General features: G+C 43.0%; 1 protein-coding gene across 1 annotated transcript in view; it reads right to left on the bottom strand.

Moving 5' to 3' along the window:
* The window catches only part of LRP2 (LDL receptor related protein 2), a 201,822-nt gene that overhangs the window by 47,739 nt on the left and 137,457 nt on the right, over positions 1 to 16,626 (bottom strand). Inside the window, exons 48-52 of the mRNA XM_060177750.1 lie at positions 8,233 to 8,434; positions 6,769 to 7,064; positions 5,349 to 5,865; positions 1,389 to 1,541; positions 691 to 861 (exon numbers count right to left, since the gene is read on the bottom strand). Coding sequence (XP_060033733.1) covers positions 691 to 861; positions 1,389 to 1,541; positions 5,349 to 5,865; positions 6,769 to 7,064; positions 8,233 to 8,434 — 1,339 coding nt within the window. The remainder of the gene's footprint in view (positions 1 to 690; positions 862 to 1,388; positions 1,542 to 5,348; positions 5,866 to 6,768; positions 7,065 to 8,232; positions 8,435 to 16,626) is intronic.

The raw sequence follows: 16,626 nt of genomic DNA, 5'->3' as shown, positions 1-16,626 counted from the left end.
GCTGCAGGTCTCTCTCTCCCTATCCGCCTTTCCCTCTCAATTTCTCTGTCTCTATCTAAAATAAATACATAAATTCAAAAAAAATAATTAAAAAAATGGAAGAAAAAGGACAGAAACCTCACCGTTTTCAGCCGATCTTGGATGGACCTTGAAAAAATCATGTTGAGTGAAATAAGTCAGAAACAGAAGGATGAATATGGGATGATATCACTCTCAGGCCGAAGTTGAAAAACAAGATCAGAAAAGAAAACAGAAGTAGAACCTGAAATGGAATTGGCGTATCACACCAAATTAAAAGACTCTGGGGTGGGTGGGTGGGGAGAATACAGGTCCATGAAAGATGATGAATGACATAGTGGGGGTTGTATTGTTAAATGGGAACCTGGGGAATGTTATGCATGTACAAATTATTGTATTTACTGTTGAATGTAAAACATTAATTCCCCAATAAAGAAATAAATTATTTAAAAAAAGGACAGAAACCTAATCTGCATGATGTCAAATTCTAAGCTTATGTTCTTTCTACCATAGTATAGAAATCATCAAACTATTATAAGCAGTTTTAGTTAGAAGTGACCTCAGAGACAAAGTAAAAGCTGAATGAAAATAATAAACTGGCAACTCAAGCCCTTATGCTTGCAATAGTTATCCAATTTTCTTGGTTCTTTTTTTTAAAAAAAATGTACATACTCAATGTAACCCAGGTGAGCATCTGTCCAGTAGAGCAGATCAGTGGTGTAATCAATGGTAATGCCATTGGGCCATTCCAGCTTGGTAGAGATAATCACAGACTTGTTCGTTCCATCCATACCTATTCTTGCAATGTATGCTCGATATGCCCAGTCTGCCCAGTAGACATATCTAATGAAACAAACACAAGGGTTAAGCCTTGAATGTCAAAAGAAGTAACCAAATGATACAGCTCTTTGCCAAGTTGAGTAACAGTTTGCATTCTATAGAACAGTATGACAGAGATATTATTTGGAAAAAAATTTAAAAGATATGGTAGACAGTAAATGTTACAAAATGAACATAACTAGCTGAGAACTTCAGTGGATTTGAAATGGATAAATAAAAAGAGTGGTTTGTTGTTGATATTGTTGTTTACATCCATAACTTCCTTTGCAAGCAGCCAAACTATGAGACTTGAAAGGTGAAATGGTATGTGTCATGAAAAAATGTGTCAAAGAAAAAATGGAGTCGTTGATGAATATCATTCAAACAAACCATGCTTCTATCCATTATACTAAACTATTTACCAGTCAGGAAAAGCAGAAGACATATCCCAGCAAAGCATTGCTTTGTGATAGTTCTATGAACTGTCTTTTTGGTAACAGAGGCGAAATAAGGGCATGAAAGAAGAGTCCAAGGTTACAGGAAGACAATACCCATATTGTGGGTGAAGGACAATTCCTCTGGGATTTTCAAAGCAAAAGGTGTTGTTGGCATCTACACAGTGCTCAGCCAGCTTGCGACGATTTCCACCATTAAGGTCGGAGACAGAAAGACACTTCAGATAAGCATCCACCCAATACAGTTTTCTGAAATGAAATTCCAGGAATTACAATACTGTCCATTTGTCTGTTAAGTAGTAATGTACACAGCCTCTCAGTTTCTTTTTTATTTATTTATTCCCTTTTATTGCCCTTGTCGCTTTATTGTAATTATTATTGTTGGATAGAACAGAGAAATGGAGAGAGGAGAGGAAGACAGAGAGGGGGAGAGAAAGACAGACACTTGAAGACCTGCTTCACAGCTTGTGAAGTGACTCCCCTGCAGGTGTGGAGCCAGGGGCTTGAACTGGGATCCTTCCGCTTGGTCCTTGCCTTTTGCGCCACGTGCATGTAAGCCTCCGTGTTACCGCCCGACTCCCAGCCTCTCAGTTTCTTATCCAAGCTACCAGAGAATCATCCAGTACACTTTGAGTGGGAACTTTCCCACAGACAAACAAGGGCAGGGGAAGCAAGAAACTGATCTTCCTGCAATAAGTGAACAGGAGATGCAAGAGTTTGTGCCACAAGTGCCACTTTAAAGTAGTGGAGAATTTGGGAGCCACAAACTACACAGGAATTCTAGCTTTACTTTCTTTAGATATATGACTGAGGCATCCTTCTCAAGCAGTGTAAAAGCTCAGAGGAGCAGGGAGGCAGAAATAAGTATAAGAGTGCCATGACCTAGAGTTTAAATGGTGGGACTGAGAGAACAGACTTAACCAGGACTGCATGATGGGACTCTGACATTGCTAAAATAAAGAAACTTTCTCTCTCCCTGGCCCTATCATACTAGGTGGTATGCCTCTTAATCAGATTTATGAAGACTCAAACTTACTAGAATCTGTTAAAAACTTCAAGCTCAAGGGGAGTTGGGCTGTAGCGCAGCGGGTTAAACACAGGTGGCGCTAAGCTCAAGGACCGGCGTCAGGATCCCGGTTCAAGCCCCCGGCTCCCCACCTGCAGGCAGGTCCCTTCACAGGCAGTGAAGCAGGTCTGCAGGTGTCTGTCTTTCTCTTCCCCCTCTCTGTCTTCCCCTCCTCTCTCCATTTCTCTCTGTCCTATCCAACAACAACGACATCAATAATAACTACAACAATAAAACAACAATGGCAACAAAAGGGAATAAATAAATAAAATTTAAAAAAACACTTCAAGCTCAAAGATATTTCCGTTCTAAATATACTGTCATTTAATAAAATCCATTTATTTTTCTAAGACAGAGGTTCTTAACATGAAGCCCCAGACACTAGGGTTGGCTGGACTTTGGGAATTTGTATACCTTCTAAAACTAAAACTAAAACTTTAAAATTAAAATTTTTGAGTGAATGGGAACAGGTGAAGGTGAGCCTGACGATGCTCCTTCATGAGCATTTTAAAAATACTGTCGTTCAGCAGGGACCCAATTACAGAAGCCAGAACTCCCACCTTCTGCACCCCATATAAAATTTTGGTCTAAGGAGTCGGGCAGTAGCTCAGTGAGTTAAGTGCACATGGTGCAAAGCATAAGGATCCTGGTTCGAGCCCCTGGCTCCCCCGCTACAGGGGAGTTGCTTCACAAGCGGTGAAGCAGGTCTGCAAGTGTCTACCTTTCTCTCCCCCTCTCTGTCTTCCCTTCCTCTCTCAGTTTCTCTCTGTCCTATCCATCCTATCCTCTGTCCTATCCTATCCTATTATTGACTACAACAATAATAACAACAAGGGCAGTAAAAGGGAATAAATAAATATTTTTTAAAATTTTGGTCTATATTCCCAGAAGGCGAGAAATGATAGAGGAAGATAACCAGAGGTCTGAACTCCAACTCCATGAGGATACTGAGAAAAAAGGAAGGAAATTCAGAAGTAGTAAGAGGTGTGGGTGTGACTTGGAAAGCAAGAGAGAGAGAGAGCAAGACCATAGAGGAGAAAGGAGGGATGATATATAGATAGTTATAGAAATATACAGATAGTTATAGAAATAATAATCAATCCATATCTGCAACCTTGGGAGAACTATTGTAACTTCCAACGGAAGGAATGGGGGAAAGAACTCTGATGGTAGGAACAGTTCAGAATTATACTCCTACTATCTAATAATTTTGTAAATCAATATTAAGTCACTCATAAAAAAATTTTAAAAAGAAAATATTCTGGTTCTAGGATATTTTGCCCTATCCTCACTCTAGACTTTCTTGCTACATTACCCTTACTACCACACATATGTGGAATTCTCTCCTCTAGCCAAGAACATTGCTCTAGACAGAGGAAAGAAACTGAAATCAGGGGAAAAGAGCCTACCAGCTTTGGAAAAAGAGAGTTGGATAACAACAGCTCAAATTTAAAATATTATTTCCTGCATTGGAACAATGGGCAAAACAGAAGCAATTCCATGACTAGTTCTGTTCCTACAAATCATTAATCATTGTCTAACAGCTGCTAGTTCACTATATATATATATATATATATATATATATATATATATGTGTGTGTGTGTGTGTGTGTGTGTGTGTGTGTATATATATATGTGTGTGTGTGTATATATATGTATATATACATATATATATATATTACTCTTATTCACATAGTCAGCATCTTATTTATTGTTCATCAGATTCTTGTGACCAGTCAGCTACTATTCATATAGAACTAGGAAGCAGGGGTGTCAGGTGGTGGCGCAGTGGGTTAAGCACATGTGGCGCAAAGCTCAAGGACAAGGACCGGCGTAGGACCCAGGCTCCCCACCTGCAAGGGAGTCGCTTCACAGGCGGTGAAGCAGGTCTGCAGGTGTCTATCTTTCTCTCCCCCTCTCTGTCTTCCCCCTCCTCTCTCCATTTCTTTCTGTCCTATTCAACAACGAACAACATCAACAATGGCAATAATAATAACCACAACGAGACTACAACAAGGGCAACAAAAGAGGGAAAAAATGGCCTCCAGGAGCGGTGGATTCATGGTGCAGGCACCGAGCCTGGAGGGGAAAAAAAAGAAGTCACCACAACCTTCTAGCACACGTAAGATTGCTTTTGCACACAACCCAAGCAAAAAACAGTCAGGGTCCACCAGGGATCTCTGTTACTGCAGCATTTGATGCACACAGGAAAAAAAAAAAGAACTAGGAAGCAAAAGACCTACCCCTATGTGGGGATATTTGCCTGTAAAAATGGTCAAATAGTGAAGATGAAAGAGCTCTGGAGGTCTAGGCTGACTGCTGTAACAATATTTACAATGCAAGTATCTGCAACTTCATATCTGCTAACTCTAAAACCAGCAAATTTGCACTGCCAAGTTTCTAACCCATTCACTAGAGATGTTAAGAACTGCAGGGGACCTGGTGAATTTTAGTTAATATGTTACTTATTTGCCTCACAGGTCCTCTGAACTCTTTCAGAACAAGAGAACATCAGATTAGTACACATTATTTTATGACCAGTCTATGTTGGGAAAGACTAACATTATAAATGACCTGTTTACAGAGAAAGGGCTGTACTTGTCTTCTCTAAAATTAAGCCCCTAGAATACACCTAGAATGCTGGAGGTGTTCAGTAATCAGTGTACATGACTGACTGTACCAGTGACGGCATGAGTCACTATTTTTCTTCTCCCCAAAAGTTAATTAAATGGCCATCAACTGCAGAACTCTCTTTTTTGTGCTGCCCCTTCCATAACAATGATAGAATAAATTCTTTAAATCATTAGATTTTAGGTTCCCTGGTCTCTAATAGCATGGATCTTAGTTGAGTATTAGATGCACATCAGGGGGGAAAAGCATGCAAAAAACATTAAATGTACCAACAAATTAACTTTTGTATGAACATGAAAATACGGCTAGATTTTTTTTTTGTTTGTTTAACTTTTAAAGAAGTCTTCCGGTTTTCTTACCTGCCAACCCAGTCTACTGCCAGACTTTCTGCAGCTGGTAAATTGTGTCTTATGACAGTCTCCCTATTTGTCTTATTCAAAAACATTCTCTCAATGATTTTTTTCTCTTCATCAATCCAGTACAATCTCTTTTCTACTTTGTCAAAGTCCAATGCAACAACATTTCCCAGTCCTTGCAAAATGAGGGAGTAAAAACTGCCATCTGTAGTCAGATTTCTCAAATAGTATCTGTTGCTAAAAATGAGGTAGGGCTTGATGTTACTGTTCAGCCGGCAGGTCTTCCCATCAGGTTCTCGAATGTAGCCAGGGGCACACTTACAGATGTAGGAGCCCAGTGTGTTCTCACATATCTGAGTACAGACAGAGGGTGTCTCCTTACATTCATCAATATCATCACAGCTCCGGTTATCGGACAGAAGTTTGTAACCGGGACGACAAGAACAATAAAAACTTGTGAGTGTGTCTGTGCAATTTTGGTCACAGCCGCTGAGTAAAGGGTCATTACACTCGTTAACACCTATGGGTAAAAAGAACAGCTTTTAGAGTACTAACCATGTTAGCAATGACTCTACCATAATAGTCCAAACTTACAAACTGACCAGGACAGCACTGGGTCTTAATGACTGCCACCAAAAAAAAAAAAAAAAAAAAGGACATGAAATAAAGTACTTTTAGAGACCTTGCTCATTTCCTTCACAACTCAATCCTTTGCTAGTGGTTTTGGCAATTTACACAAGTTTAAGTTTGGCTGGTTTATATACTTGCCAATTTTCTTATAAGTAAAATGACAAGGAAAAGGAGAAAAGTCTGGTCAGAAAAATAGGATTCTAGGAGGCTAATGCTCTGATATGTAGCATCTTCCATTGCAGTCATGTGTCTACTCACAAACTGGGCAGTTTGGGGCCACAATGAACTGGGAAGAGAGGCATACATTTGGTTCTCATAAGATGGAGTGAGCTGGACGCCACTATATGAACAAACATATCTCTACATGTCATTACAGTTCTATGTTTTATAAATTTTAGAATGGTCCATTTGTATGGGCTGGGGAGAGATTAATACTCAACCCATCAATAACCTAAGGATGAAAAAAAAGCAGATTAAGGAATCTTAGTTGAAGTCCAGCTCCAGCAACAAATGAGTTTAAAGAGAATCAACATTGCTTTACTCATTAAGTAAAGCTATAGTATTAAAGATATACATTTGTTCTTTTCCTAGTTTCTAACCACAGCCTCATGAGTTAGTCCAAAAATATGTGTGCTAACTTCACATACTAAGAAGCTGTTGTCTTTTGATATACAAGCAATAGTAATTTTCTTAAAAACAAATAAACAAAAACACTGTATTTAAAGGGTAGGCTGCCAAGTGTTGAGTGGATACCTTCAGATTCCTGATTTTCCAAACATGATAGCATACTCACCACAGCCTTTTTCATCACTATTGTCTAAACAGTCGTCTACGTGGTTACAAACTTTCACCATCTCAATGCAATTCCCATTGGTACACTTGAACTGATGGGGTGGACAAGTGACACCTGGGGTGCGACAGAGGTGTTCCAGCTCATCAGATTCATCTCCACAGTCATTATCTTTATCACAGATGAAGGCCTTGGAAATGCACACTCCATTCTGACAGGTAAATTCATTAGCACTGCAGGTTCGGTATGAGCAGTCCCTCTCATCACTGTAGTCACCACAGTCATTGCGGCGGTCACACCTGTGTCAAAAGAGCCATGACTACTCTTGAAGCACTGACAGACTTCAATTGTCACACACATGAGGCTTTGTTTCCTCCTCTGAGTGTCATATTAATCATTTTAATACAAGATCACCAATATTCTTAATTCCCAATCTGTCTCTCTCCCAGAATCCTCATCACACTGTCAGTGTCTAGAAGAATCTAATATTTAATATTCCACACAACTTCCCCAGATGCTATTTGCTAAGACTAGATATTTAGTCCTAGAGTGATTAACTATAGTTGCATTTATTTCTCCTACTTGACTAATTAAATGCAACTTTTATTACATTGATATGCATCAGGTGTATTTATCAGGCAATGAAATGAAGTATGGGTATAAGCAATACTGTGGGCACTTTTATATGCAAAAGCCAATACCCAAGTGGAAATACAATAGTGTGTATATTTTAAAGTATAAGTTTATTAGGTGTGTCCTCTAAGAACACATAGCTTCCAATCAGAATAATATTTACATTGGTAATCTTAATTCTTCTACTGTTGAATATAATAGTCTTGCTATAGGATTTGTAAAATATGAACTTTCACATTGATGGGAAGGAGATATTGGTAGATTAGCATGGAACACTGGTAAAGGAATATAGCATTTCATAGTACTGGAAGTTATTTTGGGACTAAACCAGGAAGTCAACTCCTTTACCTCACCTTGGAGGGAACTTGAAGGTATCACATTAAAGGAGATAAGACAAAAGGAGAGGGACAAATACCAGATGATCTCACTTAAGAAACAAGGACAGAAAAAGGAAACATAGAATAAAACTTGGACTGGGTGGGGTGTATTGCAGCAAAGCAAAAGGCTCTGGGGAAGGAGAGGAAGAGAGAAGGGGTGGAAAGAGTCTTGGGGTCCTGATATACGATGATGAAAAAGGACCTGCATTGGGAGTGAGAGTGTCTATCCCGCAAGAGACCTTTTGTGGAGAGATGAGAATTTGTACCCATGTGTCAACAATTATACTGTAAACCATTATCTCAGTAAAATGACAAAAATATAAATTAAAGTATTTTCTTAGGTCACTGAAAGTAGCATGGTCTCTAGCTACTGTGAACACTGTGCATAGTGCATGAGTCAGTCCTGCCCGCATGGACACTTGAAATTTGGTGAGAAATATTTGAACCTTTAATTTACCTGTATGTATTTGGGACACACCGTCCATTACTGCAGTTGAATTCATGCTCATAACAAGCTCTTCTGGTACAATTCTGAACTTCATCATAGCCATCAGAACAATCTGCATCACCGTCACAAACCCAAGACCAAGGAATGCACCTCCTGGATGGAGGCACACTGTTTGCACAGAGAAACGAAGAACTTGGACAGGTGTAATTCGCTGAAATAACAGAGCAAAAGAGGGCCCATGTGAGGGCCCATGTGAGGGCCCATCTTAGCAGTCAAAATCATTCTGAACAATTATTGCTCTTTCTTTGGGTTTCTTAACAGTCTGAGGAATTAAAGGTATTATGAGGAAAACAGATAAAACACATCATCTTGGTAATAGTCCCCAATAAAAATACATCCAGATATTGTTTAAGTGCTTTGGATCTTGGTGTATGTTTTCTTTCTTTTTTTTTTCCAGAAGAAGTAAATATAATAAAACCCTCTCTTAGTTTTGTACAAATTCTTATGCTTCCTTTAGGATGGTGGAAATTTTTTTTCCAATCCAGGGCCATTTAGTTATTTATAATTCATGAACTAACACAAAATAATCAACTTAAAAATTAATACTTAATGATTTGAGTCCTGCCTGCTATTTAGGCAGGACCAAATCAAATGATTTCACAGCCCCTGACCTGGATAGTCCCCACCTCTTCCCTAGGATACCATAAAATCCCATTTTGTTAACTGGAGACCAAAAATGCATTAACTTTGGTAACACATTTAATTTCCAAAATATAATCACAGAAAAATGTGAAAATGAGTACTTTCATTCCCATTCCATTAACTGGATAATTGAAACTCAAAATGGTTAATAAGATGCCTCAGTCTATATTAGTTGGTGGTCAGTACAATGCACAAACATCAGTAATGGAGAAACAGTGCTTGGAATGACAACAGGCTTGGAAATCATCCTCCCTAATAGTGATTTGGAAATAGAAAAGAAAAAAAAAAAAAAGATTTACCAAAGGCACAGAAGTCTCTAAAGAGCTGGACTTTCTCCCTCCTCCCCCACAAAATAAGTACTTTTTCAATGATATTATAACTACCACCCCAGAACAGAATCAAAATACACATCAGCAAGAGCTGCCAGAAAAGATGACACATTTAGAGGGTGAGAAAGGTGAGCTGTTAGCATATAACCATAAGTCCCCAATAAACGAAAGAGCAGTTATCCCATCTCTGTCTTCAATCTCTATTCACCATGAAGGATGATAAATGACATAGTGGGGGTTGTATTGTTAAATGGGAAACTGGGGAATGTTATGCATGTACAAACTATTGTATTTACTGTTGAATATAAAACATTAATTCCCCAATAAAGAAATTAAAAAAAAAGTAGGAGACAAAAGAAAAAGGGGTGGTACTCTGCCACGTGAGGAAAATGGGTCCTGAAATTAGTGCAGCCTGGAATGTTCCTAGCTGTGACCACAGAATGTGAGCTCAATCCTACAGGGATGCAGAGGCCACATAGGCTCCTGTGTGGAATATGGGCCCCAGATCAAATTGGGGTTTACAGTTAACCATATTTATATGCTTTTATCTTATTTGGGGGAATACTAGAGAGTAGTCTTTGATCCATCTTTCTAGTCCTTTTTCCAACTTTGACACCATCTCCCTAGGCAATACCTTGGATCCACTTGCATACTAGATGTCAGGATCAGACAAAAACTAGTAAAGCCATGGGCCCCTTGGAATATACCTAAAATAGACCTACTAGTTTTTTCCAAAACAGAGACCCTCAAATCTTCATCTGCAATATTCTTGCCTTTAGGTCCATGACTAGTCAACAATTTGTTCTGCTTTATATATTAACTCGTTTTCATCCACCAGGTTCCAGATGGTACCATGATGCTAACCTGACTTCCCCGGGCAGACAATCCCACCAATGTGTCCTAGAGCCCCACCTCCCCATAGCTCTGCCCCACTAGGGAGAGAGACAGGTTGGAAGATGTATGTACCAACCTGTCAACACCCATGTTCAATGGGGAATCAATTACAAAAGCCAGACCTTCCACCTTCTGCATCCCATAATGATCCTGGGTTCATACTCCCAGAGGGATAAAGAATAGGAGAGTTTTCAAGGGGGAAGAATGGATGGGATAGGGAATTTTGGTGGTGGAAAATTGTGTGAAATTGTACCCCTGTTATCCTACAGTCTTGTCAATATATCCATTTTATAAATTAAAAAATATATAAAAAAGAAAAAGAGGTGGTCAGAAGAGAAGGGAGGAAGTACATGCCAAGTTTGTATAACTACCAAACATTCACATCAGCAGACACAGTAGATGCGGAGCTGAGGAGCATCCACAAAAATCAAAAACATGGGCAGTTACAGTCAAATGCCAACCTCAGGGAATCACTGCTTGTATTGTCCTGCCCTGGAAAGACACTCTTCTAAGATACCTTAGGTAAGAGTTCCATGCTCTGTTGGTAATGGAGAATGCTGTTTCCTAGTCAGCTCTGTAATGCACATAAAGTGATGAGCCTTGGTGTATTGCACTCTGGGGTGTTTTTTTTTTTTTGGGGGGGGTTTCAGGTCCTGGAACAGGATGGCAGAGGACCTAGTGGGGGTTGTATTGTTGTGCAGAAAACTGAGAAATCTTATGCAGGTACAAACTATTGTATTTACTGTTGACTGCAAAATATTAATTCCTCTAATAAATAATTTTTTTTAAAAAAGTGATGAGCCCTCTCTCAATCTATAGTTGCAAGGAAAGAGATGTAGCTGGAGGAACAATTAATTGATGCACTGTTTAACTAGCTATTAAGAGTGTCCAACTAAGTTTTTTTGTATTTGTTTAGGTTACTGTTAAGCCAGTAATTAAAATGTCACTTCCGTACATGTATGGGGTGAAATTTCTATCAGTGGAAGAAAGATCAAAGTACAGTAGGAGTTTGTGATTCCTGCTGCATGAAGAAAGGACCATGGCCCTACAGAGAACTTGCATCAGAACTACAGGGTTGAAAGACACTCTGAGTGCAGTTCAAGCTCAGATGGAAGGCTTACGCAGTAGGCACACTCATACAGAAGGAAAGTTCTAGTTTAGAAGGAAGGGTTAACCCACATGTCAATGTAAAGATGAGGGAGAGCAAAGGTTTAGAAATAAAGTAGCAATTCTGGGAAAGTACAGACTCGGTCTAAAGGCTGCAGCAAGCTATTCTAAGACACTAATTCACAACAGAAGGGAAGGGACAGCTACTCTGCCTTCTGATAAAACAGATGTTCAGGTAAAGAAAGGAACAGAGAGGGGCATTACACAGTGGTTAGTGGACTAACCCGACCAAAAGACGTCATCATAAAAATATATGCGCCAAACTCAAGTGCACCCACATATATCAAACAAGTACTTACTGAACTTGAGGGAGATATGAACAATCACAATCAAAGTAGGAGCTTTGAACACACCACTCACAGCAGACAGATCAAGACAAAAAAAAAAAAAAAAAAAAAAAAAAACCAACAAAATCACTAGGGGGAGAGTGATCTTAAATGAAACCATAGATGAAATGGACCTAATTGATATCTACTGAACTGTGCATCTCAGAAGAGATAAGCACACATTCCCCTCATGTACCCATGCAATATTTACAAGACGTGATGGACATGCTGGGCAAAGCGGCATCAACTTACTTATTCCCATCTCTCCTATGTTTCCTAATGTCCTAAACACGGGCATGGATTTCAGTGTGATGGAGCCATTTCATTCAAACAGAGGCAGAGGTTTTCAGGCAAAGGTGATCACAGATTTTTTCCCCAATGGATATGGAAAGTGTCCTAAAGGTCCTACAGATTTTATTCAGTAACTACTAATCTCTAGTCACCCCCAGACTCACACAGGATTTTGGGTCCTAGGGTCATGTAAGGACCACACCAGGCCCCTATGGTAATGAAGGCATTAGGTTTTCTACCATGAAGGGGAAGACCTGTGGCTGACCTCCCGGTGACCCCTGGCCATCACTGACCCGCCCTGGCCATCACTGGCCCATCCTTCTGCTGTGACCTCCTGGCCATGACTGCCCCGCCCTGCTGCTGTGACCTCTTGGGGGGGGGGGCATTGTGACCAACCAGAAACCTATAAAAAGCCGCGTCTGAGGTGGGTTTGCTGTCCATATGCCCTGGAAGCTCTTGGTAGTGACCTGTGGCGGACTCCCCAGCTAGCTTACGCACCACCACTCCCACACACTCGCTCTCGCTCTCTGTTCTCGCTCATTTGATTCCCCTCTCTCCATCCCTGCACTTTACCTGATACCCTCTCCCATTACCCCTCTTCCCACTCCTTTCCCCTACCCCACACTCTCCTTTCTCCCCCCTCCCCCCCCTCCCCCTTTACTCTCCTCTTCTCCTTTTTCCCCTTCCCTTGTCCACCCCCTCCCCTTAGTTATCTAGGATAGCCCTAGCGCATTCTAGTTTGACTACCCCTGTTTTGGGTAGAGCCAGTAAGAGTAGAAGGTAAGTTAGATCTCGCTTGTTGTTTTTTGGTAGTGACAGTGCGAGCTTAGAGTTCCTAGTTAATCTACAGTGAGTGTAGATAGGTCTATGGCCCGGCCTAAGACCTCTCCATTGGGAGAGGGAATGGCCGAGGACGACTTCTGTGTCCTGAGCACCCTTGGGGCCGGCAGCTTCTCTGTGGTCGTGCTGGCCCACCATCGTCACAGCGGCAGAAAAGTTGTCATCAAGAGGATGAAGATGCTGGGGCAGACAGGCCTGGAGATGGCGCATCACGAGTGCAACGTCATGCGAGGTCTGAGCCACCCCAACATCTTGCCCCTGCTGGGCACCATAGAGACGGCATTCCAACTGCAGCTGGTCATGCCCTACGTGAGGGGGGGAGACCTGCGGGACTATCTCTGCCGCAAGGGCCCCATGAGGGAGGAGGAGGCCAGGAGGGTGTTCCGCCAGTTGGCCTCGGCTATGGAATATTGCCACGCCAAAGGAATCGCTCACAGGGACCTCAAACCCGAGAATATTCTCCTACAAAGCCTGAACCGGGTCAAGATCATGGACTTTGGCCTGAGTGGCCATTTTCGCCAGCAGTCCATGGACAGCCTGCAGGGCACCTTGGGCTACATGGCGCCCGAGATAGTGACGGGGGGCACCTACGGCCCCGGGGTGGACATCTGGAGCCTGGGGGTGGTGTTGTATGAAATGGTGAAAGGTCACCTGCCAGAGGAACGACCCATCTGGACTCTATTCAGAAGGAAGCCCCGGCTCTCCCAGGAGCTCCAAAACCTTCTGCACCGCATGCTCAACTCTGACCCCAAGGAGCGAATTGGGTGGCCAGAGATCCTGAGCCACCCATGGGTGACCCAGGGCATGGGACCCATGGAAGCCTACAGGGAACCCACCTCCTCCGATGAGCCAGCCCCAGCTAAGCAGTCCATTCCTTCCAGCCTGCAGCCAAGTATGAAGAAGAGGGCCAGCAGGAACAGGAGCAGGAGCAGGAGCAGGAGCAGGAGGAGGTGTGTGTCTGCCCCACCAGCCCTGCGCACCGGCTCCTGGGAGCAAGACGAGGCCCCGGAGCCTGACCAACCCCCCAAGTGCTCCAGTCTCCCTGTCTTCACGTCCACGTCCACCCCCAGCCTGGGCTCCCCAGCAGTGCCTCCCAACACACCACAAGGCAGCTGCCCTGCCTCCGGCCCCTCCCCCTCCTCTGCAGCAGCCCCAGCACCTGGGGAGGAGAGCTGCCCCCCCTCGGGCCAGGGCGCACAGGCCAGCAGCCCCTCTGCCACCTGGATCCCCATTCGACATGGGGCAGCCCGCAGGCTGCTGAACCGTCTCCTGCGGCTTTGTTGCGGCTGCTGTCTGGGTCCCCACAAGGGCTGCAGGACACGTGTCCACCCGCTCAGGACATGAGGAAACAGGGCCCCTCACATGGCCTGGTGAGTTAGTGGGCATGGGGGGGGGGAGGTCACCCCTAACTGCAGATCTCAGAGGCCTGTTGTCTCCTCTGCAGGTGGAGAGCTGAGAGAGAGATGCTCCCTGCATCCCGCTGAGGCCAGGGCCCCTGCTGCCTCTGAACTGTCTGCCGCTGAAGACCCCGCTGCCCCATAGGGTGCCTCCCAGAATGTGAAATAAATTGTGATTATGCTTTAATAGAATGTTAAATAAATTGTGATTTTGCATTGGTCTACTTTTGGTGCTTTCTTTTCATTTGCGCCCCTGGGGGTCACCCCAGCCACAGGCCCTGCCCAGCACTGCCCACCTGGCTTCCTGCCCCAACCTAGAGTCTGCATTCTCAAGGGAGTGGCAGCCAGAGCTCACAGTGTCTGGAGGCCCAGAGCCTGCTGCACACACACATCACAGTGGCCATGACATGCAGGCCTCCCTCACTGATGACACGGCCTCTTCCTTGTCTCAGACTGGGCTTCCCCCAAGGTCAGGGCACCTTCCTCCCTGGCTCTCTGGTCTCCCATGGCCTGGGTTGGCCTCCATCAGTTTCCATAAGCCTGAGATATTCGATACCTCTTAGTAGAGTGCAGGGGTAACCAACCCAGAAGACAGACACATGAGCATGTGCCAGGACCAGGGCTCGCCACACCACCGGAGCCCACCTCCAAGGGGAGGCTTCATGAGTGGTGGGCTAGTGCTTCAAGTGTCTGAACTCCTCTCCTAGGCCGCACTAATTTTTTTGTTGGTGGGGGCAGTTGATTTTTGTCACTGCCCTGTGTTGATAATAGGCTCTATCTCCGGCCTATGAAAAGGTGTTAAGCCAGTAATTAAAATGTCACTTACGTACATATATGGGGAGAAATTTCTATCAATGGAAGAAAGATCAAAGTACAGTAGGAGTTTGTGATTCCTGCTGCATAAAGAAAGGACCATGGCCCTACAGAGAACTTGCATCAGAACTACGAGGTTGAAAGACACTGAGTGCAGTTCAAGCTCACGAGGAAGGCTTAGGTCGTAGTAGGCACACTCATGCGGAAGGAAAGTTCTCGTCTAGAAGGAAGGGTTAACACACATGTCAATGTACAGATGGGGGAGAGCAAAGGTTTAGAAATAAAGTAGCAATTCTGGGAAACTGCAGACTCCGTCAAAAGGTCGAATGTAAGTGTGATAGAAATATCTGAGGATGGGGCTCGGGCTGTAGCGCAGTGGGTTAAGCAAACATGGCACAAAGCACCTGGACCGGTGGAAGGATCCTGGTTCGAGCCCCCGGCTCCCCACCTGCAGGGGAGTCTCTTCACAGGCGGTGAAGCAGATCTGCAGGTGTCTATCTTTCTCTCCCCTTCTTTGTCTTCCCCTCCTCTCTCCATTTCTCTCTGTCCTATCCATCAACTAACAACATCAACAACAATAATAACCACAACAAGGCTACAACAACAAGGGCAACCAAAGGGGGCAAAAATGGGCTCCAGGAGCAGTGGATTGATTCATGGTGCAGGTACTGAGCCCCAGCAATAACCCTGGAGGCAAAAATTAAATTAAACTAAATTAAATTTAATTAAATTTAAAAGGAATATCTGTGGATGAGGAGGGGGTCGGAAAACTAGTGACCATTTGAGAGAAATTTTAGCTGAGAACTCTCCTCACTCAGGCAATCTTCAGCATAGACCTATTCCAGAGGCAGAGCACACACTCAGGTACATGAATGCAAAATGCCTAACCACAAAAGGCAAATGCTTATAAAACTATGAAACCTCAGTGTCAACGTACACAATTTGAAGGCTTCTAGGAGAAGGAAAGAAGTTGCATATAAAGGTAGACTTATCCAGTTTCCATCAGACCTCCTTTCACAATCCCAAGACACAAGGAAAGAGTGGAATGACATATTCCAAGTACTAAAAAAGAGGAAATTCCAACCAGGAATTTGGCAGCCTGCAAAGTTGTCTTTCACGTATGAGGGGTAAATAATGGTCTCTTCAAATATCCAAAAGCTACAGGCACTTGCTCACCTCAACCTCACCTTATAAAAATTATCCATGAGAAAGGAGGAAGCAAAGGAATGCACATTCTCAGTGAGGTGGACAGCAGTAGACTAGAAATAGAGGGAACATTAATCAAGCAAGAAAAGGAGAAAGGACAAAGCCTTTCTACCAAATGTTTGCTAACCGAGATCAATTTAAACACGACTTTCACACATACAAAGAGTTAGCTATTAAACTGATGGTAAGCACAAGAAAAACCAGGAACAGAGATGTACAGAAAACACAAGAAAGATCAGCGAGGAACACATCGGAGAAACTCATCTACACAAAAGGACAGATAGCAACAAATAGGCAAAGAATCAACAATTAAGACAGCCTCGGAATCAGAATGGACATAAATAAACCACACAGAGCAACAAACACCCTAAATGTCAACGGCCTGAATTCACTTTTCAAAAGTCTCCGAGCAGCTGAATGCAGTAAAGAACAGGATCC

This window comes from Erinaceus europaeus, chromosome 18, assembly GCF_950295315.1.
Source record: "Erinaceus europaeus chromosome 18, mEriEur2.1, whole genome shotgun sequence".
NCBI lineage: Eukaryota > Metazoa > Chordata > Mammalia > Eulipotyphla > Erinaceidae > Erinaceus > Erinaceus europaeus.
The sequence above is the reverse complement of the archived record's forward strand: the minus strand, read 5'-3'. Positions and strand labels throughout refer to the sequence as shown.